At 41.2% G+C, this 26,516-nt stretch overlaps 1 protein-coding gene across 5 annotated transcripts in view; it reads right to left on the bottom strand.

Annotated features, from left to right (window-relative positions):
• Nucleotides 1–26,516, bottom strand: part of LOC109917580 (dedicator of cytokinesis protein 4) — a 410,977-nt gene that overhangs the window by 106,398 nt on the left and 278,063 nt on the right. For all 5 annotated transcript variants that reach the window (XM_048607674.1, XM_048607672.1, XM_048607673.1 and 2 more), the window contains 7 exons: nt 20,947–21,045; nt 17,077–17,171; nt 10,920–10,995; nt 6,393–6,493; nt 6,172–6,230; nt 5,925–6,073; nt 143–228 (listed from right to left, as the gene is read on the bottom strand). In XM_048607674.1, the coding sequence (XP_048463631.1) occupies nt 143–228; nt 5,925–6,073; nt 6,172–6,230; nt 6,393–6,493; nt 10,920–10,995; nt 17,077–17,171; nt 20,947–21,045 (665 nt within the window). The remainder of the gene's footprint in view (nt 1–142; nt 229–5,924; nt 6,074–6,171; nt 6,231–6,392; nt 6,494–10,919; nt 10,996–17,076; nt 17,172–20,946; nt 21,046–26,516) is intronic.

Here is a 26,516-nt window from a genome sequence, read left to right on the forward strand (position 1 = left end):
CTGAGGAAGCTGGACACCACTGAATTTTTATTTTGATGCAAACAGTAAAATAGGCAGCAAATAGATGTAAGTATAATGTCGAAACACCATTACATCTCAGCATGTAAACAACAGCTGTAAAATAAGGTTATGTATGACTCACATGCTGTTGAAAAGCTCTCGGTAAGTTTCATCACCTTTGCCTTCTGACATTAAGCTGTCCAATTTGTCTATCAGTTTCGCCTCCACCTGGGAATACATGTGTTAATTAAACTCATTGATTAATTAGTTTCTGACTGATATTGACATATAGATTACAAATTTATATGTTTCATGGTCTTAGCAGCACTTGTGTGTAAACCAGCAAAAGGTAGCCTAGAAATATAATCAAGTCTGAGATCAGTTATGCAGGGGATGAGAGCAAGCTACACACAAATATTCACTGCAGGGCACAGATGCAGGTTAAATGATCACTACATATTATGCTCTGAAAGATCCCAGGTTCATTGATGCTACTTTGGAGACCTTGTCCAGGCAGTAAACCAGATGAGAGAGATCCTGTTCCTCTTTGGGGGCAGAAAGTCCTCCAGAAATGTTACTGCAAATAATGGCAAAAGGTTGTAAAAGAGGTAATTGTCAAGCTTTAGCTCCAAGGACGTGCGTGGAATGCTGACAATATTCATTCGCCTTACCAGGGTTGTCAGGGGAATAACACTATTTCCTTACACTGTATGCACACCTTCAATTTTCACAACACTCCCTTGTCCCTCTTTCTGTCACTCATTTCTACAGTAACCGTACTTCATTTCACTGTATACTTCACTTCCTCATTCACTCTCACTAGCCATTATCACAATCCTCATATCTTGCGCACTGCATACCAGCTATTTGATTATGATAAACATTTTTTTCCATATAACTAATGGGCTATAATAACACATTTCCTTCTCTGCAGGTCAGGATCGCAAAACACCTGCACAAGAAGACTGATGTCATAAGATCCTTAGTCTACCAGCATCTTGTCTGCACAATGGAAGAAAAAACTCTGACCATTACAGGCAGGGGGAGAATCATTTATGTTGCAAGTGGTGATACTGGAGGAGATGTTACGTTCAGGTCTTTGCACATTTCCTCCTCTTTTTCAATTCTTGCTCTCATGCGCGGCACGGTGGCTCAGTGGTTAGCACTGCCACCTCATAGCGCCAGGGACCCAGGTTCAATTCCACCCTCAGGCGACTGTCTGTGTGGAGTTTGTACGTTCTCCCTGTATCCGTGTGGGTTTCCTCCCACAGTCCAAAGATGTGCAGGCTAGGTGGATTGGCCATGCTAAATGGTCCGAAGTGTTCAAGGATGGTTATCGGGGGATGGGCCTGGAGGGATGCACTGATGGTCGGTGTGGACTTGTTGGGCCTAAGGGCCTGTTTTCCACACTGTAGGGATTCTATGATCTATGACTGTCTGTGTCGAGTTTGCACATTCTCCCCATGTCTGCGTGGGTTTCCTCCCACAGTCCAAAGATGTGCAGTTTAGGTGGATTGGCCATGCTAAATTACCCATAGTGTCTAGGATGGGTAATGCAGGGATAGGGTAGGGGGTGGCATGCTCTTTGGAGGGTTGGTGTGGACTTGATGGGCCGAATGGCCTGCTTCCACACTGTAGGGATTCTATGATTTTCACTCTACACATGCTATGCAACTAAATTTACCAGCCACTAATGCCCTGCTCTCCCTTCACCATCAAATGTTAAGCCAAACAATAATAACGTATTTATGTAGCACCTTTCATTGAATAAAATGTACCGAAGCATCTTAAGGGAGGATTATCAAAACATAGTATGATACTAAGCATAAGGCAATATTAGGTCAGATGACCAAAAATCAAATCAAAGAGATAGAACTTAAGGGGTGCCTTGAAGGAGGAAGCCAAGCAGATAATTGGAGGAAGGAAATTCCAGAGCTCAAGGTCTAGGCAATTAAAGACATTACCATAAATGATCAAACAATTAATAATGTGGATACGCAAAAGGCCAGAATTAAAGGAACATAGTTATCTCAAAGGGTTTTGCAGCTGGCAGAGATTACAGAGTTAGGCAGGGGCGGGACCAGAGAAGGAACTCAAAACAATTTGAATGTGAATTTTAAAATAAAGGTGTTGTCTGATCAGAAGTTAATACTGATCAGCAAACAGAGGGCTGTTGAGGGAGCATGACATCTGCAAGTCAAAGCACAAGCAGCAGAGTTTTGGACAACCTCAAGTTTACAGAGAGTAGAATATGGGAAACTAACCAGGAATGCAGCAGAATAGTCAAGTCCAGAAATAGTGAAGGCACAATTAGGGGTTACTATAGCGAATGAGGTGAAACAGAGGTAAAATTGACTGATGTTGTCCAAGTGGAAATAAGGTGTCTTAGTGAGGATACAAATGTGGTGAGAATCTCATTTCAGAATCAAATGTGACACCACTGCTGAGAGCAGACTCACTTAATCTCAAACTGTTGCCAGGGAAATGGATGGAATCAGTAGCAAACATGTTTTTTACCTCATATTTTTGTTTCCTAACTGCAGGTTATTTAAAATGTGGAAATGCTTTTGATGCTTTAGCAAGAGGAGACTGGCTTTCTTGAAAATTCACCATCACTTGGCTTGATCCTCAAAAGCACCAACTCAGATATTAATGCCATGTGTGATTTAGAAAGTAAACGAAAGGAAGATGATATTGAGTGGTACAGCATTGGGCACAAATGTGTAGAAGCTAGGAAGGAGGAGTAGAATGCCACACAGGGGTAAGTGCCAGCTTACTGCACAGCATGAATCAACAGCCTTTATGCAGAGGCCTACAGGCTGAAGGAACCTAAGGTGACCAAAAATCATACATGGTAACACTTGTCAGTCCACCAATGAGCAAGCACACAATGTGTCAGATCTAGGTTTTATTGCTGGAGTGAAATCATATCAGGAAACCAACGTGCAGTTGCATCCATCCAACAGATTTTATCCTCAGCCTGGAGTTTGTGTTCAATCTGGAATATTCCCGATCTCATGAGTTGACAGAGATAGCGATGGCATTGGGAGGACATGAAAGAATTTGGAAATCAAGATGAAAGTTTAAGGTGCTACATAGGGGCATTATTAGTCAAAAGTTGACATCAAGCATTGGGGAAAGAGGCAAGTAATTCTAATGGGATTGCTCTTTTAAATAGTCAACATAGGGACCATGGACAAAGTGGTCATCTTCCATGCTACAATTTACGATAAAGGAGTGAATTCTATAGCTTAGTGCATGGACAGCTGAAAACATGTTTGCCAATGGTAGGGTGATGGAACTTGCAAAATGGGAAAGGTGTAATGTTCATTGTGACTTTGCTCTGTCCATATGGAGAGATATTGGGCTTCCTTCTTATTTAGACAGTTTTAATCTCCTCATGGACAGAATGGTTGACTTCAAATTGAGAAATTGTTCTCATAATACTTGCTGCAGTCTGTGAGGATCCAATTGTACATACAGACCACAGTGATCTCAAATGGCCACAGGCTATGCTGTGTGTGTCTTAGTGTAGACTCAAGTTCTGGCTCAGCAGGTGAGAGTTTTGAAGCAGAGACATTACGCCTCAGCCAAGTGCATAAATGCTTATTGAAGAACAGTTGTGAATATTGCTTCCTGCACAGATACTCCTTCTCCTCCCCGCTCTCCTCATCCCTCTCCAGTCTTCTTTGCTTCTAGCTTTCTCCAGCTTCAAAGACAGCCCTACTAGACCTCATCCATCACTACAGTAAATTACATACATGATTGCCAAATACAGTAAAGCATCAGTAAAAGCCAAGCTGGGTCTTCCCAGTCTAAAACCAGCCAAATTCAATCACCAGCCTCCAATGACAAGCCAGCAACCAATCTGCACATAACACCAAACAAGATCCTTAATAAATGTTTTCAGTCAACATTCCCCAGAGCCTCGCTGGGAGGGCCTGTCCCTGGCCACTTATTTTTTAAAAAATGATCATTCATAAGTTGTGAACAATGTTGCCTGGGCCAGAATTTGCTACTGACCCCTAAATGCCCTTGAGAAGGTGCTGTGACATCTTTTTGAACCTCTACAATCCATGTGGTATCGGGACAACACAATTTGTTTGAGAGGGAGTGAAAGGAATCCTTCTGCTCATTCTAAACTTTGATGGATTTGAAGTTACAAAATACTCTGCTCATTTGCATAGATGCCTTCAGGTGTCATGCTCCCAGTCAAGCAGCTACACGGTTAGATTATCTGGAACAGTTTCCAGAAATCGATCTTCTTGTACTTGCTGACATAAACAAGAAAACTGTTACAATATCTCTTATAGTCACAACTTCCAAATATCCTTTAAGCTCTGTGACTAGCCCTTTGAAAATGAGGTACACTGCTCTGTGCAGCTGCTTTCAGATCTGTCTGAGCACCTAAGTCACAAGTAGAAAGGATAACATATTTTACAATTTTATAGTCCACACCGATCCTTGGATCCACATCAGTATTTTGTGCTGTCATGACATCAATTTTACACATCTAAAAATTAAAGAATCCACAACATTTATTAACAACAAAAATGCTTCAGTTTTAATATAGCGATGTGTAAGATAATGAGACTCTATGTTTACCATAAAAGAGCTTTCAATATGATCAATGAGTGTTTTCAATGAATGATTGTGCAAAGAACCACATACATTCTGTATAGATTTAATGTCTGAATAATGATCTCCAATAAGTAGGTCTCTGAAGTAAAATACATAAACACAAGCAGCCTTAATGCCAGAGGGAGAAAACACCTCCTCCACCATCCTCCTCCTCAGTATGAAAGCATAAAGCACGCCAATAAGGCATTTCAAATTTTAACCACTTAATAGCCAACACTACGAAATCTGAAGTGTTTTTAATTAGCAATGAATTTTTTTCAATCAATCATTCACAGGATGTAGTCATTGCTGTCTAACCCAACATTTATTGCCCATTCCTAATTGCTGTGGAGAAGGTGCTGGTGGTATAGGTATACCCACAGCGTTGTTAGTAATGGATTTCCAGGATTTTGTCCCAATGACACTGAAGGAATGGCGTTATATTTCCAAGTCAGAATGTGTACAGCTTGTAGGAGAATTTGAATGTGGTGGCATTTCCATGCATTCTTCTAGGATGAAGACAGCACGGGTTTGGAAGATGCTGCCAAAGGAGACTTGATGAGTTGCTGCATTGCATGTTATGGATGGATCAAGCTACTACCATTGTGCTACTACCGGTGAAGATAGTGAATGTTGAACGTGGGGGATGTGGTGCCAACCATGCAGGCTGCCAAGCTTCTTCAGAGTTATTGGAGTTGCTCTCATCCAGGTGAGTGGGGAGTGCTCCATCACACTTCTGACTTGTACCTTTTGGACAAACAGCCTTTCTTTTCCACTGGCATGCTGGGCTTCCCCACCACTGAGAATGGGAGTCTTTGTGGACCCTCCTCATGTTAGTTATTTCCCTGTCCATCACCATTTATGGCTGGATGTAGCAGGACTGCAGAGCTTAGACCTGAACGATTGGTTGTGAGGTCACATAAACTATTGCATACAGCTCCTGCTTTTTGACATGTAAATAACCCTTTGTTGGCACTTAACCAGGCTAATCCCTTGTTTTTAGGTAGGCCTGATGCTGCTTCTGGCATGAATCCCCACATGCTTCGTTAATTATTTATAGTACATATATATACATATAACGCAATACTACTTTTCATCTAAGTTTGAAAGTCAGTTGTTATTTTTATACTTTTTTTAAATGTAAAAAGTCACCCACTTCTAAAATGTAGTCCAGTACAACAGATTTACCTCAAGCAGATTGAATATAAGCATCTGAATCACAACTGCACACCAGCAAAAAAATGTAACATTTTACTAAAAACTAGCAATGATGTTATTTTGAGGATGAATTTATAATGATCTACCTGTTTGAAGTTTCCAGTACGTCTCTGCTCCCAGTCCATCATGTCATGGAAAATTGGGATCATCACATTCCGAAGGTCAGCCTGGGGTACAAGTGTCACTTCTAAAAATGGTCCAATAAGTCCAGGAATAAATTGTAGCTTGTGCTCTCCTACGATATAATCAATTGTGATCATTTATTTAATTTAAACAACTGACATTATATTTGTAGTTAAACAATCCAGAAAATACAATGCTGCTTGTTTTTACCTAGATTTTGCCACATGCTGAAGATTTCACATCCCATCATCACCCTCATGTCTCCATATCTGTAATTGAATTTGAAAATATAAGATAATGAACATAAAATCAAGTGGACTCCTGAATAATAGAAAGGATTTATTTCCAGAAACCCAAACATAATTAGAGCATTTAAAAGAAAAAAAAAACTCAGCCTTTGTACGTAAGCAGAATCAGATAATGCAACTTACTTTTCTAGAACTTTTTTCCTTTTTGAAGGAGAAAACATCTCAAGCTGAAGGCAAGGCTGATTGATAAATATTACTGCCAAAAAGAAGTAAGAATCCCACACCTATGATAAAAAGAATTCTTTAATTTCATACAGATGTAAAAACACTACAGAAAATTATGCTGCAGAGAGGTAGTTTTATGGTTAGTTAGCTATTTAGCCAATATGATAATGTTACAATATATACATTGTATAAAAAACATTTACATGAATATATCCTGAACTCTTGAAAACTAATCATAATATGCAATGTTTATACATGCATATTGAATAATGACTTAAACAGCTCATATAGTTAGGAAACTTACAAAATTACATTGAAAATTATAAATTTGCTACTGAATTTTCACACAATTGTAGAATTGGACAACACAGGAGGGAAAGCCACGCAATTGTGTTGATTGAAAAAGTCCCATGCCACTGCAGGAATCCTACATGTCATTTTTGACACAATCTTAAATGATATGCTGCTTTAGAACAATAAAAATGTTCAACTATGTAGCATGTAACGGATTATTGTGCTGTGAAGGCTGACATAAATTCACGCGAGCCTCTCCCAGTACAGTTTCAAAGTATAATTGTTGAAAGTAAATACAGCTTGTGATCAGTTAGATTTAATTACTATTTAGGGAGAAATATTTGCTGATTCGAAGGTGCTTCTAAATTTACAGCGACTAGTCAGATTTAAAGCTAGATTGCTCAATCGGATGTTTCAAGAATTCATTCCAGAATTATTGTGACTGAAACTCAAAATGACTTACTTCCTTATGCTTTTGATTTAAATATTTCTTATCCTTTAAAGAATACTGTCTTAAATGTGACATACATCTTCAAGCTTTCACAGAGAAACACAAACACCTGTATACATTTGTTAAGCATTATGCATAGGTAGAATTGTGAAACATTTACCACAAAAATGTACATCCATGTGAACAAATGCAAAAGCAGACAATGCCTGAAGCAGCTACCAACACTCATTCTGCTTTTCAAAACATTGAGCAATATGAACCATACATTTGTTTTTGTTCTTGGAGGCTTTCAACACGTCATCCGTCAAAATCAAGATTATTACAATTTTACATACCTTTTCTATGTATTCTCAAAAACGACACGAAATAAAATAAATTTTGGAAATAAAAACAAAGCACATAAAAACTCAAAACTTTTGAACTGGCTCATGAACCAGTTCTAGACTTGTATCTAACCTAACGATTCCTTAACTGGTGAATTCCATTTCTTGCAAGAAGTGGATTGAAAAACCACCTTTTGGTCAATTCTCATCACCGCAACAATCAGTGATGAAGCAATCCATAAGTACACTCCATTATGATGTTAATCATAACTGATCATTTCAATGCTATTGCTTTAAGTTAGAGAAATGATATGTATTCTAAGATCCTCACTGTGATCTATTATGTTTAATCAATATTTTGTTAATTAGTTATTTTCAATATAGACCAAGTTCAGTTGAGAATTATTTTGTGCTATTTTTAGTACAATAAACTCTGCCTGCCAGATCTCACTTCATCAGTCTTACACTTGTTCTTCTGTAAAGTACTGCACTTTCACGATAATTGTAAAGCAGTTTCATTTTGGACTAACACTGGAGTTATAGCATAAATGCAATCTGAATCCAGAAACAAGGTCTGGCCTGACACTGAAATGAAACCAAGCTAGACTCTCTGGGCTGGATATTGGCATTCTGCTGGAGATGAGTAGGATCAACATTTCATAGAACTGATCCATGTGCTGATACGCTGCCATCTTTCTGCTGCCAGGCCCTTTTCAAGAAGGCAAGTGAAGCAGGGTGAAAGCATCCCACCAACCAATGGTGAGTGGCAGATGCTTATTAAAGATATCCAGTAAATTCCTGCAGACAGTTCCCTAGTGGCAGGCTGCAAGGGCCAGAGCTGCAGGATCCATTTGGCCAATAGTCTATATATATCCATATGGCTACGGCTGTAATTTGCACAAAGACCTGACTGGTGGTCTCTACCTTTAGATGCCTTCTCTCTCTCTAACCTGCACTGGCAGGCTGCAGAACGGCAGGGCCTGAAGTCTGCCCACCATCTTTAAGTGAATGGCATCCTCTCCCAACAAATGGACTTTTGTTCAAAAATTGCATTGTGTGTGTCATGCCAATACCATGCAAGATCAAACCCAGACATTATCCTGGCATTAGGTGCCAACCCAAATACACAATCTGACCGTATGCCCAGAGGGTGATTTCCTTCTGAAAGTCAGCAGCTGATTTTGTAATATTTCTACAGTGATGTTACTTTTGTTGTGAAAATATTTTAAGTGGTTTTGAGCTTTTAAAGCATTGTAGATATGTTTCTGATTATCAGAATTTGTACAAGCAACTCCAATGGTGTTTGGTTGAAATGTTTCTAAATTGCTGACTCGATGATTACATAAAAATGATTGAGATAAGTTTGATAATTTGAAAACTTTTCATGTAATTTTTATTCATTATGAAACAATATTGATTTTGCTTTCATTAATTTTTTACAATGTAAAATTTATTTTCTAAAGTTTGGACCAAGGATTAGTACAATACATTGAAAAGCAGGCCTAAATATGTATGCTATAGAGTAGCTGAACACAGCTTTCATAAGTAGGTTGCTTTATCATTTAATATTCTAAAGTTTACATGTAAAATACCTAGAATTATTTTGCACTATGTATCATAGGTAAAGATTTTTAAGTCAGCAGCGATTCAGCAGAATCAGCCAGAAACATACAACTGAGACTTGAAGGAGGAAGCTTTAATATACAATCAGTTATTTAACCACAGAATCTTTTCTGCCATTTCCTTTCATGGATCCCATGCAGCACATACCATTTGCAGCTTTGAAGGCAGCTGGGTGATGTGTTTCCAAGCCTCTGCCACTTCACTGCTAACAGTGTAAGAGCAGACTGCAGTGAATCATCTCCAATCACTACCTATGGGGAAATGACTCACAATGGCACAGTTAAGGTGGTAACATCTTGGATTTATACTCGTGTCCTGCTACTCCATTGAAACTGTAATGTTTGTGCCATCAAGCCATGCTTAATTTATTTTTGATTTTTCATGTTTCATCATGTGTGTAACAAAGTGCCCACTGCTCCTGTGTTATTAACCTGATGCTTGAGCACTCCAGCAGTCTGAAAAAGGACATGGCAACCCGGTGATGTTGACACTGATCCTGTTTGTCTTTGGAGAATCACAGTTTAAATTAATACCCTTTACATCCTGCAGGGATGGCTGTAATTGTGCAAACGTTGTGAAGAAATTCTAAACATGCCACCTGATCTGCACTGCAATTCGATTGTTTTCACTTCAGTGCGTGGGTGCTTTAATGCTGGAGTAGTTCTGTATTGGTTGCAGTTAAATGCTACAGCCTGTACAGCATCCAGATAAGAGTATGCATCACAAAACTGGTTACGTAACCCCATCCCACAACCCAAGCCCAAGCTTACATGTTCCAGTCATTGCATAAATTGAAATGTTTGCAACCAATTCAGTGACATGATCTGTTAATGTCTGCATAAGCATAACAATCTTCTGAGAAACAAAAATAAAGGATGAACTTAAACAACAAGAGTATGCTGATCTTGCTGAACTCAGCCCAAGAGACCAACTTGCCCCCATGTACAGGACATGTATTACTTTGTATTTATGATGTGCTAGGCTGCAAGGGAAGGCTCTGAAATATGGGCCTCCAGCATTGCTTGGAAAATGGAGAGGGAGTGAAGGTACCTGCCATTGAGTGGGAACCCCAGAAATGCTGGGCACATGGACAATCCCCCAGATTGAGAATTGTGAGAATTTTATTATTGCACTTCCTGGTGAGCATATTGGAGGCTACGTGGTGGCTACTGGTCTGACAATTGCAGAGAGAAGGCATATCTCAGCAGGTTTGCTTTAGATGCTGGGTATGGCAAGGAAGGACTCCTGCTTCTGTGCCCTATTTTACTGTAGGATCTGGCAGTTCCCTTGCTGTTCAGCTTTTGGGTTTCCTGATCCAAGGGAAACCTGGAACATATACATTAAACCTAAATCACTGATAAAATCTAAGGCACAGAGCCATGTTGAAGTACTATAATTACTGACCATCCTCTCAAGAATGGGTTACTTGTCAACTCCAAGTTGTCCTAGTTAAACTGGTTTGTTTCATGGTGGGTTGTGTTTAACAAATAAATACCCCAGTTCCCAACAATGTCACATCAGTCTTGGGGAGGGATTAAAATTTTTGTCAGAAAACTCTGCAGTATTTCTTTCACCAGAATTTAAAGCACCCCATCAGTGAAAAAATTTAGTCACAAGAGTAAAGTCAATGAAAGAATCCTCAAACAGTGCTGGTATTGTAAATTACCACAAACCCTGAGCATTAGTTAAATGAGCAGAACAGAAACCACAATAGTGTTCATGTATAAAAACGAGCAGTACATGTGGAAGTAAAGAGCCACAAAATATTAGAATCTCGTATCAAAATCACAATACCTTGAAGTCAAAGCCTTCGTTTAGAAAATTCTTTCTGAGTGCATCAGAGAGATAGAGAATTGTAGTGATGATCACACTGAAAGATAAGAAGAGCAAAAATCAGCTCCACTTCTTGGTGTCAGCTTTTCATCTTGAGTGAAAACACTAGTATGGAATTATCAATATGTATGAACATGCGCTCTGTGCTTATATTTGATGCAATGAATAGTCATACCCATTACACACTGGCCACTGTGAAATCAGTTTTGGTTATCCAACACTTGTAGCTTGCAGCAAAATAGTTCTTCTTCAAAGCTGATAATGGTAAGGACGTCAAGTTGGCAGGAATCCAATAAAGTTATACAGACCATAAGTCCACTCCTTAATATCACTATCACTATCACTCCATCTCCAGTCTATTGCTACAATAAGGGCAGAATTGTAGAGTTCTCTGCCTGCAAATTTACGTGGCAGGGTAGGACCATACCCACAGTGGGTGTCCCACCACTCTCCCTCACTGAGATCTTACGGGGGAAGAGTGGGGGACGTGGTGGTGATGGCCAAGGATACTAAGGGCTACTTGATACCAAACCTCAATTCTGATTCTGGCAGGAGAGTTCGGGGCAGGGATGGGGGTTGCTCATTGGGGAGAACATAAGCATCATGGAAGTGGCTTCCCCACAGTGGCCAAGGGGCTAATGGAGCCAAAGGTTCAGTGGTCCAGACAAGGGTTGATAGGTATGCTCCTGACATCTTCCCTTCCTGCGGGGCCCAACGTTCTTTGCCCCCTCAATTTGAACTTCTATGTACTTTTTCAAGCATGCCTTCATTATGAGGCATTCCTGAGGTTTTCATATCCATCTCATCCATGCCCACCTCGTTGGGTGACTCTGCAAAGCTTCAAAATTGCTGGTCCTCCAATTTGGCTGGCGGAACCAGGAGCCCATTCACCATCCTTAGTTAGACAGTGAGCCTGAAGGCATCAATAAGAGTAGTCTGTTGCCAAGTGTAGACTCAGGACTTGCCTTTCAATCTGATGATGGGGCCTCAAAACCCAAAGTAAAATTCTGCCCCGTCATAACCTACAATTTTAACTTGCATTTGCAATTTGTGGATTTGTTCCATATTTTCCTTTAATCATCTTCTATTGTATTTTTAAGTAAAGATTTATTTATCCTTCCTACTGCTGACATTTACTCAACTGGTCTACTGTTCCTTGAGGTTGTGAAATCTCCTTTTTTAAAAGATACTAATCACATTAGCTGTCCGCATGTCCACTGCCCCAATTTCTTTTCCTAATGAATTTTATAAATTATACGATGCTATTCCAGCGTTTCCTCAGCTTTAGTTTAGTATGGTTGCTCGTTTCAATCTGTTTGGATCAGAGATTTTATCCTTTCCGTTTTGATGATTTATCAATTATCTTCCCCTTTATTACCTTGGATCAAATGAGGAAGGATAATGTACTACGCAATCACAAAGACAGCCATTTGTGACTGATTAAAACTGGTTCAATACCGCAGCAGGGAAGGAAACCCAATTGGAGATCACTAAGTTACAGGAATGACAGGCATGGATTTAGGAAGCAACAATACCTTTAATAATGGTGAAAATCAATGAGATTGATAAATTGGAGATGGAATTATAATTTGTAGATTCAGATGTATCCTGGATAGGATTTGAGGGGACAAGCCTAATGGTAGAACTTGAGGTGAGGGAATCGATTAATATACCAACTAGTTTGGGTTCATGAAGAAAGCTTGGGTGGTTAATTAGGATCTTACTCCCTAAGTTAATGCCTGCAGTAGTGACTGTTGATCTGTTGGTGAAGTCTAAGGGAGAAATGATGGATGTGGTAAATGGGAGGGGAAAAAGGAATGGCAGGGTAGGTCTCCAGTGGGCATCATAAGTGGACAAAGCATTTCACTTAAAATGTAGCTTTTTGTGAATTAGTTGAACCAACATTAATGTAGATTTTCTAGATTTGTTCTTCTCACCTTGCAGACTCATACAATTCAAATCAAAATCTCAAGGTCGTCTACCTGTCTTTCTCATTCTGATAAATCACTTCTCTTTGAAATTTCAAAGCTTAGAAGCCAAAGAAACACATTCCATCAATGCAGTTAACAAAACAATATTCGTTAATTGTACAGGATAAGATGCACTGTATATAGCAATTCACAAACAAAATTCAGTTCATAGAGTCTAGGCTTCTGGTAAAAATATCAAGTTCAAAAATAAGCATTCACATCAAAATTGCGACAAAGACTTTAAAAGCCACATGGGTTTATTCAATGGATACATTTTAATCATGTTACTGAGAAACACACGGCTTGCAAATTTTTAAAATTTGATTAAAACTTCATTTTGGATATTAAAGAATTCAGTCACTTGGGGAAAACTGTAAATAAAAAAAAAATGATTTCAGAAAGCAGTTTAATCAATCTCTGAGACCCTGTTGGTCAGATTGTGCAATCACAGGGTGATATACCCTTGATATAAAGTAAGACTTGTGTGCCATAGAGAGGAAGTAATCTTCACTTTAATTACCCGAGTAGCAAATTGGCAAAGCATATTATGTACCATTTCAAAACCTGCTCTGTTTTCCAATTAATTGTCTGGAAAATTAAAATTAAAATGGTGTGTAGAATAAGTTGTTCGAAAGCAACAATGGCCATCATAATTCCATCCACAGTATTTGATACAGATACAGCAGGTACATGTCATGAATTATCACTGAAATGGTCTACATCGTAATTTCTTTACACATTGTTAGGTATGCATTTTCTCAATGGAATTTCTCATTTTCTTTGTATTTTGTGAGGCTTGATTACAAAAGTATTAATCAGGATACAGAGAATATCGAACTATTAAATTGGAAAACTTATCAAGGAGCTTCCATCCCAAAACTAAACTGATTTAGTTATATAAAAAGACCAGAGAACCTCAGATGCTGGAAATCAGAAATTGAGAAACTCAGCAGGTCTGACTGCATAGAGTCATAAAGCACGGAAACAGAACCTTCAGTCCAACTCATTGCGCAGACCAGACGTCCCAATATGACACAGTCCAATTTGCCAGCATTTAGCCCATGTCCCTCTAAACCCTTCTTATTCATATTACCATCCAGATGCCTTTTAAATGTTGTAATTGTACCTGCTTCCACAAATTCCTCTGGCAGCTTATTCCATATACACAGCAACCTCTGCATGAAAAAGTTACCCCTCAGGTCCTTTTTATATCTTTCCCCTCTCATCGTAAACCTATGCCCTCTAGTTTTGGACTCCCGCACCCTGGGAAAAAGACCTCGGCTATTCACCCAATCCCCATGCCCCTCATGATGTTATACACTTCTATAAGGTCACCCCTCAGCCTCTAACGCACCAGGGAAAAAAAACCCCCAGCCTATTCAGCCTCTCCCTATAACTAAAACCCTCCAGTCTCAGCAATGTCCTTGTAAGTCTTCTCTGCACCCTGAAGTTTAACAATATCCTTCCTATAGCAGGGAGACCAGAACTGTACACAGTATTCTAAAACGGGCCTCACGAATGCCCTGTACAGCCGCAACATGATGTCCCAACTCCGAAATTCAATGCTCAGGTCAATAACAGGCAAGCAAGCCAAATGCTTTCTTCACCACCCTGTCTACCTGCAATTCCACTGTTAAGGAATTATGCACCTGCACCCCTAAGTCCATTTGTTCGGCAACACTCTCCAGGACCTTACCATTAAGTGTATAAGTCCTGCCCTATTTGCCTTTCCAAAATGCAACACCTCACATTTATCTAAATTAAACTCCACCTGCCACTCCTCAGCCCATTGGCCTGAGTGATCAAAGACTCGTTGTACTCTGAGATAATCATCTTTATGTCCGCCACACAACCTGTTTTGATGTCATCTGCAAACTTACTAACCATACCTCCAAATCCAAATCATTTATATGAACAATAAAAAGCAGTGGATCTAGCACCAATCCTTGTGACACACTGCCTGGTCACGGGGCTCCAGGCTGAAAAGCAACTCTCTACCACCACCGTCCGTCTCCTATTATCAAGCCAGTCCTGTATCCAATTAGTTAGCTCCCCTTGTGATCTAACCTTACGAATCAGTCTACCATGGGGAATCTTGTTGATTCCTTTGCTGAAGTCCATTTAGACAACATCTACTGCTCTATCTTCATCAATCTTCTTTCTCACCACTTCAAAAACTCAATCAAGTTAGTGAGACACTATTTACCTTTCACAAAGCCATATCGACTATCTCTAATCAGTCCTTGCCTTTCCAAATGCATGTAAATCCTCACCCTCAGAATCCCCCACAACAACTCATCCACCACTGCTCACTGGTCTTTAGTTCCCTGGCTTTTCCTTACAGCCTTTCCGAAATAATACCGTCACATTAGCCAAGTTCCAGTCTTCCGCCATCTCACCCATGCTGTCGATGACACAAATATTCCAGCAAGGGGCCCAGCAATCTCTTCCCTAGCTTCCCACAAGCTTCTGGGAAACACCCCATCAGGTCCTGGGGATTTATCTACCTTTATGCATTTTAAGACCTCCGGCACCTTCTCTTCTGTCATATCAACTCCTTTCAAGACATCACTATTTATTTTCCAATTCCCTTCACTTCCATGTCTTTCTCCACAGTAAATATGGATGCAAAATATTCATTACCTATCTCCTGTGGTTCCACACATAGACACCCACATTGATCTTTAAGGGGCTCTATTCACTCCCTAATTACTCTTTTGCCCTAAATGTATTAGTTGAATCTCTTTGGAATCTCCTTAACTCTATTTCCCCTTCTGATATCCCCATTATTATACTCTTATTGCCCTTATACTCCTCTAGGGAGTCGCCCAATCCCAGCTGTCAGTACCTGACATATGCCTCATTCTTTTTCTTGACCAGAGCCTTAATTTCTCTAGTCATGCAGCATTCCCTACACCTCCTAGCTTTGCCCTTCACACTGGCAGGAACACATAGGGTCTCTAAACTCTCACTACCTCATTTTTAAAGGCCTCCCAAATGTCCTTTTACCTGCGAATAGCCTCCCCCAATCAACGCTTGAAAGTTTCTGCCCAATACCATCAAAATTGGCCTTACTCAATTGCCTCTAACTGCTGCTCCAATCAATCTGTGCAGTCCAATTGAATTTGTGACCAAACACACTTCCTGCAGACATTGTCTCTCGGAAAATTCATCTGTGGAGAGAAGGCAGGGTTAATGTTTTGGGTCTAGTGACCCTTCTTCAGAATTGATGGTGACTAGAAAAAGGTTGGTACATGTGCTGAAGACAGAGTAGTGGGGAAGGAGGAAGAGTAAACACAAGGTGGAGATGGAGCCCAAAGAGACAGTATAGCAGTTGGGCAGAAAGACATAGGAAAAGGTCAGCCTGGGAGAATCATTAGCTGCTAATGGGAACAACTAGTAGCTGACTGTGGATTGAGTGTTGGAGTAGCCCATGAGATGACAAGGTCTGGCATGTGGGGATTGGGGAAAGGAGATGGAAGAAGGTGCTCAGGCTCTAAAATTATTGAACTCGATAGAGTCATGAAGGCTGCAGAGTCCCTAAGTAGAAAATGAGATACTGTTCTTCCAGTTTGCAAAAAGTTTCACTGGAGTGCTGCAGCAAACCTGAGACACAGATGTTGACCAGGGAAGACGGTGATGAGTTGAAGTGGCAGGCAACCGGAAGCTTGGGGTCATTTTTGTCGACAGAGCGTAGGTGTTCCATAATGCTGTTGTCTAGTCTGTATTTTATCACTGGACGTGAAACATTAATTCTGCTTTCTCTCCACAGGTCCTGCCAGACATACTGAGTTTCTTATCTGAATTCCAACATCTACCCTTCACTTTTTGTAGGGAAATACGGACAGTTTAAACCTTATTATGTAGATAGGAAACACAAATCTGAAATTCTTGATTTCTGAATTTGAACTTAATATTGAAAAATAAATTATTCCAGTCTGCTCTTTTAGCTATTCAACTGTTGACGACTGAATAGTCAACTATTAATAGATCAACTCTTGAATTGTTCACTGCTTTTTTTTTTCACTTAACTGCAAGATCAGTATAACACTTGTTGCAGAGTCAGTGCAGCTGAGTTCATTTCCCACACTCACGAAAGCACTGCCACGATATTCGATATACCTTAAAGTAAGGAGAGACCATCTTACTTGTTGGTAACCAAGCGCATTATCGTCCAGTCTTTTGGAAACATCTCTGGTCTTATTAGAATCTTAAACACTGTAAAAATCTGCAGCAGGAAATCCTGAAGGTAAAATAAAGTTTTCATGTTAATTTTATAGAATTTTGTTTTATTTAATCAGAGAATGTGGATGTTCCTGGCTATGCCAACATTTATTGCCCATCCCCAAATGCCTACAGGACAGTTAAGAGTCAACATTACTGTGGGTCTGCAGTCACATGCAGGCCAGACCAGGTATGGCCTCCAGATTTCTTTCTCCAAAGGGTATTAATGAACCCGATAAGTTTTCCCGGCAGAGAAGCAAGAACTGCAGATGCTGGAGTCAGAGTCAATACAGTGTGGAGCTGGAGGAACACAGCAGGTCAGGCAGCATCAGAGGAGCAGGCAAGTTGACGTTGCAGGTCAGGACCCTTCATCAGTACTGGGGAGGAGGAAAGGAGCTGGGAAATAAATAGAGGGAGGACAGGTGGGACTGGGGGAAGGAGGTGGGATGATGATAGGTGGATGCAGATCAGGGGTAGTGGAGATTGGTCAGTGGGATGGGTGGGGTGGACAAGTGGGAAAGAAGATGGACAGGTTGTGTCAGGTCAAGGAGGTGGAGATGACAGGGAGGGTTGGACATGGGAGGAGGCTGGGGGTGGGGAGATTTTGAAACTGGTGAATTCTGTGTTGAGGCCATCAGGCTGTAGGATCCTGGGGCAGAATATGAAGTGTTGCTCCTCCAGTTTGAGTGTGGTGTCATTGTGACACTGGAGGCGGCCCAGGGTGGACATGTCACCCAGGAAGTGAGAGGGGCAGTTAAAATGTTTGGCAAACCAGAAGGTGTTGTTGATTATAGCATACAGAGCACAGATGCTCCGCGAATGAGTCAGTCAGTCTGCGTTTGGTCTCACCGATGTAGAAGAGACCACATCAGGAGCAACGGACATAGTAGATCAGGTCAGAGGATGTACAGGTGAACTCCTGTCGGATTTGGAAAGTTTGTCTTGGGCCTTGGTTGGAGGTGAGAGAGAGGTGGTGTAGGGGCAGGTGTAGCACCTCCTGTGGTTGCAGGGAAAGGTGCCAGGTGTGGTGGAGTTGGTGGGGAGTGTGGAGCAGATGAGGAAGTCGCGGAGAGAGTGGTTCCTACAAAAGGGGTGGAGAGGGAAATATCTCTTTGGTGTTGGGGTTGGATTTTAGGTGGCAGAAGTGGTGGAGGATGATGCACTGGATGAGGAGGTTAAGGTTAGGGTTGATGGTCTGGGAGATAATGGTTTGGTGGTATGGCATACTGACCTCTACATCGGGGAGGCCAGGCGCCAAATCGCTGACACCTCCTGCTACCGCCCCTTCGATTATGATCCCACCCCTGGCCACCAAACCATCATCTGCCAGACCACCAATAACCTCAGCACCTCAGCAGACCTCCCACCCACAGCCTCCAACCTTATCGTTCCCCAACCCTGCTCCATTGTCTCTGCCTGCTCCTGCCCCACTGAAGTCATCTCCTCTTACCTCGACTCTGTCTTTTCCCTGGTCCAGGAACTCCCCACCTACATTCAGGACACTACCCATGCCCTCCACCTCCTCCAAGACTTTCAATTCCCCGGTCCCCAACACCTCACCTTCACCATGGATATCCAATCCCTGTACACTATCCCCCATGGAGATGGCCTAAATGCCCTCCGCTTCTTCCTCTCCCGCAGGCCCAACCAATTCCCCTCCTCTGACACCATCATCCGTTTAACAGAGCATGTCCTTATCCTCAATAACTACTCCTTGAACTCCTCCCACTTCCTACAAACCAAAGGGGTGGCTATGGGCACCCATATGGGTCCGAGCTATACCGGCCTCTTTGTAGGACACATGGAACAGTCCCTCTTCCGCTGTTACACCAGCACCATCCCTCACCTTTTCCTCCATTATATTGATAACTGTATCGGCGCTGCCTTGTGCTCCCATGAGGAGCTTGAACTGTTTATCATCTTTACCAGCACCTTTCACCCTCACCTCAAATTCACCTGAACCATCTCCAATACCTCCCTCCCCTTTCTGGACTTCTCTATCTCCATCTCCAGTAATTGTCTCAGCACCAATATTTATTTCAAACCCACCGACTCCCATATCTACCTCCTCCCACCTACCCTCCTGCAAGAATGCGATCCCTTACTCCTAATTCCTCCACCTCCACAACATCTGCTCCCAAGATGGAGTATTCCACTCCCAGTTATCCCAGATGTTCTCCTACTTCAAGGACTGCAACTTCCCCCCCTCCAGAGATCCACAATGCCCTCAACCACATCTCTTACATTTCCTGGACTTCTGCCCTCACACTCCCTCCTCTCAACAAAAATAGGGACAGTCCCACTCATCCTCACATACCACCCCACCAACATCCTCATCCAGCACATCATCCTCTGTCACTTCCGTTACCTGCAATCCGACCCCACCACCAAACAGATATTTCCCTCCCAATCCCTATCTGCCTTTCATCGGGACCGCTCACTCCGTGACTCCCTCATCTGCTCCACACTCCCTGCTAACCCCACCATACCCTGCACCTTTCCCTACAACCACAGGAGGTGCTACACCTGCCCCTACACCTCCTCTCTCACCTCCATCCAAGGCCCAAGTCAAACTTTCCAAATCTGACAGGGATTCACCTGTACATCCTCTGACCTGATCAACTGTATCAGTTGCTCCTGATGTGGTCTCCTCTACATCGGTGAGACCAAGGGCAGACTCAGTGACTCATTCACGGAGCATCTGCGCTCTGTACACTATAATCAGCAACACCTTCTGGTTGTCAACCATTTTAACTGCCCCTCCCACTCCCTGGGTGACATGTCCATCCTGGGCCTCCTCCAGTGTCACAATGACGTCACACTCAAACTAGAGGAACAACACCTCATATTCCACCTCCGGAGCCTACAGCCTGATGGCCTCAACATAGAATTCACCAGTTTCAAAACCTCCCCACCCCCAGCCTCATCCCACGTCTAACCCTCCCTCTCATCCCTGCCTCCTTGACCTGACTCAACCTGTCCATCTTCTTTCCCACCTTATCCGTCCCACCCTTCCCACTGACCAATCCCCACCACTTCCTACCTGCATCTTTTATCGCCATTCCACCTACCATTCCCCAGCCCCACCCCTCCTCCCTCTAATTATTTCCTTCCCTCTCTCCAACGGTGATGAAGGGTTCCCACCCGAAACATTGATTTTCCTGCTTCTCTGCTGCTGCCTGACCTGAATTTTTACTGACAATCAACAACTTCCAGTTTGTCAATAGACTCTTAATTCCAGATTTTTATTGACTTCAAATTCTACCATCTGTCATGGCAGAATTCAAACACAAATCTCAATTACCTGAGTCACTGGATGAATAATCTAATGGTCATATCATTAGGCCATCACCTCTCTGTATTTTTATCTAGGCTGCTGATTCTGAGCATTCCTCTACATATGTACCTTTCAAAAGTGGCTATGCTTTTCTCATCCCTTCAGTCAGAAGCCAAATTGAGTGCACAGAGTACAACCTTCTACATTGGTCACTGTACTAGGCCATTTCTTAAAATGTTCATGCTTAGGGTTTTTGGATTTCTAGATGCTATACAAGTCTCTATAAAACTTCGCTTTCCATAACTAATCAATCATTGAGCCACGAGTGTTTTAACTTGCCCACTGTCTGCAACCAGGTGCTTACAAGCTTGATTCTCTCGTCTTTTGTTTTGAGTTCTAACATTGCCTTGGCTTCATTTTTGTTCAGTCCAAAAGGTTCACTGTGTCTCTTCACCAGGCCTTCTATAGTTTCTAAAGCAGACCCATGTACGGCTACACATAGGTGCAACTGACTCACCCGGAGATCATCTTTGCTGGTGAAGCTTTCCAGAAGTTGTTGATAATGTTTATCTGTCATTTGCCTTAGTAGAGCAAGCAGACATGCCACAAACTCACCCTGTTAGAAAACAATCAAAAATAAGCTAACATTTTCACAGGAATTTACAGAGGGAATGATAATATCAGCTTTCAGGCTTTTAAAACTGTGTGTAATTTATGAACTTCTATCTTTAAATAAAAAAATAACGAATGGATTTTCATCAAAAAGAGCTCAGCTGCATGACATGTAGAACAGCATGGTTACAGCAGATCAGAAATAGAAATACATTTCTTTGAATTGTGCATCATTTAAAATGTCTACATCTACAATCAGTCATAAAAAGTGAGGTGGCACAGTGGTTAGCACTGCTGCCTCACAGCATCAAGGACCTCGGTTCAATTCCACCCTCAGGTGACTGTCTGTGTGGAGTCTGCACATTCTCCCCCTGTCTGAGTGAGTTTCCTCCCACAGTCTAAAGATGCGCAGGCTAGGTGGATTGGCCATGCTAAATTGCTCATAGTGTTCAGGGATGTGTAGATTAGGTAGGTTTACAGGGGGATGGGTCTGGTTGGGATGCTCAGAGGGTCAGTGTGGACTTGTTGGGCTGAGGGGCCTGTTTCCACACTGTAGGGATTCTATGAAGTTATTTTGCAACAAAAGAGGTGGCCTTTTGGTCCATTATTTCTGTGTTGACTCTTTGAAATAGCTATACAATTATCTCCACTCTTCTGCTCTCTGTCTCTCTCTCTCTCCCCCCATAGCCTGACAAATGTTTCCTTTTCAAGAAATAACCAGCTGTCACTGTCCAGGTTTGTTGCTGGAGAATGCCAATTAGCTAAAGTTCCGGGGAGCTGGCTGTAAATGTCTGTCAGCCATGGCATGAACTGGTACAGCTGGGAATAGATAGGTGTGATTCAAGTTGGCAAAGTGTAAAAGGATAAAAGAATTATGATTTGAGGGAGCCTTGTGCTGTGTGTGTTTTTTTCACAAAAGTCTTACAATTATATTTTGAATTGAATTTTAAATGAAAGTCAGATTTTAGAAATCTTACATTACAATGGTGCAGGCAGCACAAGATAATCTTGATAGGATTTGTTTGAAGGTGTCGGTTTTCCTTCTTCAGTCAAATCCTGAGACAGCACAATGTTTGCTTCATTATTGTTTTACGCAGGTTTTGATCAGTTTGAGTACCTGGCTTATGCTCAAAATCTGAATGTGAGTCTCCATGCTATCTGATAGCAGACTACAAATGTACATGTGAGAACTTACTGATGCAACGAGCACGCTGGTGGCTTGTGTTATGGTGGACTGAGGCTTGGCCCTCTTGTTCCAGGTCACTAGATAATGAAGCACGTCAGTTAGGTGATCTATCTATAATTGCTGTCACAGCCTTCTCTCACCTGTGTCTACATAACAAAAGTGCTGGATGTGACATGTGCTGCACTGTAAATGCTAATGATTGAGACCTGCAGGGTGTTTAATCAGAGAGCTACGAGTGCAGTATTTGTATTTAATAATTTTGGTGTCCAATAAATCTGATTCACAGAACAGGTGTTTCAAAACTTGGCATGATGCTGTTTTGACAAGTTTCCAAAAACATGGAAGAACAGACATTTCATTTGAACAATTGTGTAACGCTTTGAATGCCATGGTCAAGAATCAGAATACAACTACTCAATTTACACAGAGGAAAATAATATTAAACACTGTTTACGAAACATCACTAAATTATGGCAGCTTTTTAGACAGCATGTCTAATGACATAGTCAATCCAAAATCAGGATCTTAAATTTAAATAAAGATAGATATGAAGGTATGAGTAGTGAGTCAGTTGTGCAGAATGGCAAAATACATTAAAAGATATGATGGTATACAGGCAATGGTTAGAGGTGGCACAGTGGCTCAGTGGTTAGCACTGCTGCCTCAAAGCGCCAGGGAGCCAGATTCAATTCAAGCTGGTTGACAGTCTGTGTGGAGATTGCACATTCTCTCCATGTTAACGTGGATTTCCTCCCACAGTCCAAAGGTGTGTAGGTTGGGTGGACTGGCCGTGCTAAATTTCCCACAGTGTTCAGGGGTGCGTAGGTTAGGTGGATTAGCCATGGGAAATGCAGGGTTTCAGGGATAGAGTAGGAGGGTGGGATTGGGTGGAATGCTCTTCAGAGATTCAGTGTGGACTTGTTGGGCTGAATGGTCTGTTTCGACATTGCAGGGATTCTTAAAACAACTTAAATAATTAATACATGGTTTACAACAACATGACAGGAATTGATGCACTGACCCTTGCTGTTTTTTGCGTACATTAATGACTTGGATGTGAACATAAAAGCAAGTTTACAGAATTAGCAAGTTTACACAAGACATGAAAATTGGCAGTGGTGTTGACAGTAGGGAGGATGGTCTACGGCTACAGTCTTATATTCATCAGCTGGTAAATTGGGCACAGTAACAGCAGATGCAATTTAATCCTGAAAAGTGCAAGGTGATGCATTTTGGGAAGTCCAATTAAGGAAGGAAGGTAGGCTCCTCTGAGGAACAAAGGGAACTTGGTGTACAAGTCCATAGATCCCTGAAGGTGCCAGCACAGGTAGACAGGATGGTGAAGATGTCATAGAGGAAGTTTGCCTTCATTAACCGGGGCGTAGAATATTGGAGCAAGGAAGTCTTGTTACAACTTTATGATTTGGCCATAGATATAACACTATGTGCACTTCTGGTCAAAACACTATCAGAAGGATGTGATTGCACTGGAGAGGGTGCAGAGGAGATTCCCCACGATGCTGCCTGGGATAAAAAGTCCCAGTTATGAGCAAAGACTGGATAGGCCGAGTTTGTTTTCCTTAGAATAGAGGAGCCTGGGGCGGGGTTTGGACGGGGGGGGAACTGACTGAGGTACACAAAATTATGAGAGACACAGAGTAGATCGTGAGAATCTTCTCCCCATGGCAGATGTATCTAAGATCAGAGGGCATAAGCTTAAGACAGTAAGTAATTGTTTTAGGGGAGATCAGAGAAATTTTTTTTCACCCGAAGAGTGGGAGAAATATGGAACATGCTGCCTGAGCGAGTGGATGAATTAGGTTTTATCACAACATTTAAGTAGTATCTGGATGAGCACTTAAAATGCCAGGGCACAGTAAGCTATGGACCAACTGCAGGTAAATGGGATTTGTGCAGTGCTGTTTGTTGGTTGGCTTATACACGGTGGGCCAAAGGGCTGTTTCAATGCTGCATGACTCTATAGCATTCATTTCTATTCAGAGTTAAAAAAATCAACATGAAAATTAAGCCAAACGGAGCTAACAAAGGACGTCAAAGATTGTATTCAGGGGAGGAGGAGGAGGTTTATGCAGATTCTTCAAAAAGTAGTAAGCATGAGGATTGGAAGGAAGGCCAAGAAAGGGAGAATAAAACTTAAATTTTAACTAGCCAGAAACAGATTGATTGTACGTAAAAGGAACAAAGTTAGTGAACAAACTTAATTCCATTACAGACAAAGACAGAAAAAATTATGATTGTGTAATAGGGAAATGGCAGAGGAACTACATATTATTTTGCGTCTATCTTCTTACGGCAAGATACGAAAATATCTATCAGAAATAGAGATCCAAGAGACTAGTGAGAATTTGGAACTGAAAGAAATTAGTATTAATTAACAAAAGAAAAAAACAGTAGCATTGGAAAATTTAGTGAGGCTGAAAATTTATAAATCCCCTGGAGCCAATGATGAATATTACAAAGTGTTGAAAACGCTGGCTCTAGAGGTAGTGCGAAGTTGATAGTCATCTTTCAAACTTCTATAGATTCTGGAATGATGCCTCCAGACATGATGGTTGGAAGTGTAGTCTGCTGTTCAATAAAGGAGGGGGAGTGAAAGCAAAGAATTACAAACCATTTATTCTGACAATGGCAGTAGGGAAAATGCCAGAATATAGAAAATAATAAAATTGGCCAGAGTCAACACAGTTTTATCAAAGGGAAATCAAGTTTGACAAGCCTGGTGGACTTTGAGGTTATTACTGCCAAGTTAGATAAAAGGGAACCAGTGGATGTGGTGAATTTAGATTTTTATAAGATTTTTGATAAAGTAACATACAGGAGACTATTAAGCAAAGAAAGCATATGGGCTTAAGTCAAAATACGTAATGGATTGAGAATTGATGGATGACCGTAAACAGAGAGTAGGAATTCTCACTAGATACAAGCAAAGTACCAGAGGTTTGGTGGCCTGCAAATGTTGCAAATTTTGAAATGGGTATGAGGAATAGACTAAATAACTATAGGCTGGTCACTCTGATCTCAGTGGCGGGCAAGTTAATGAAGTTTATACTGAGATATAGGATTAGCTGTTATTTGGCAAAGCAGGATTATTCAGGGATAGTATGGTATTGTTAAATGAAGATCGTCTCTCACTAACTTAATTGAATTTTTTAAGAAGTAGCAAGCAGGATTGGTGAGGGTAGTACAGCTGATGCATTTGTCTAGGTCCATTAACTGTTAAGAAAAATTAAAACCCATGAGATACAAGGGTATGTGGTGTGTTGGATCCAAAATGGGCTTGGTGGCTGGAAACAAAGGGTAACAATCAGCAGGTATTTTTGCAAATGGAAAGCATGTTTATGCAAATGGCAACTGGTTTCCAGTAGTGTTCTACAGCTTTCAGGTTTGGGTCCCTTAATGCATATGTTAATTATATATTATTGAGCTGGACTTAAATTTGTGAAGCATGATTGAAAAATTGTGGATGGTGCAAAAATTGAATGGGCAGTTAATAGTGAAGTGGATGACTGTCGACTGCAGGAAGACATCAATGGCTTCGCTAAGCGGCAGAAAAGTGGCATATGGAATTCAGAGAAATGAGAGATTATGCACTGGGGGAAGGTAAACCATTGAGGACTGAGAACAGGAGGAATTTCTTCACTTAAAGGTAGTGAATCTAATGCAAGTTAAGTCATTGAGTATGTTAAAAACAGAGATTGATAGATTTCTATGTGGTAATGACATCAAGGAATATAGGGATAGCACACAAAAATGGCAATCAGTTATAATCTAGTTGAATGATTTGAGCAGACTCGAAGGGCCAAATGGCCTGTTCCTTTTCCTGCATTTCTAACACCAGGTAAGAAATGGATATCTATTTTTCCATTGCATACATATGATGGAACAAAAAAGCAACTCAAAATGATCCAGTAAAAACATGTGATCAGAGTTGAAATACGTGACTCAGTTCCTGTCAGAAATTTCCTGTGCACAATTAATTATTTTCTCAATTCTAATGTGACTTCTGCAGAATGAAGTCACAATCCCATAATCAGCAATTTGAAAATGTTTGCCATCTTTGTTGGTTGTGTTTGAAGTAAAAATGCTTTCCAAGAAGTTGCAAGCGTTCTGAGTTTTTATTTATTCTGAGATGATAAGATCTTTAAAATATATCTGAGCAGGTAGTAGGTCTTCCATATCTCACTAATTCAATGGACAGCAGTATGAACATTAGAGCACAGTGGCCTAGGTGTGCTGTCATTTCAGCTTGGATTGTGTGCTCAAGTGTC

Source organism: Rhincodon typus, chromosome 18, assembly GCF_021869965.1.
Source record: "Rhincodon typus isolate 14 chromosome 18, sRhiTyp1.1, whole genome shotgun sequence".
Classification (NCBI taxonomy): Eukaryota; Metazoa; Chordata; class Chondrichthyes; order Orectolobiformes; family Rhincodontidae; genus Rhincodon; species Rhincodon typus.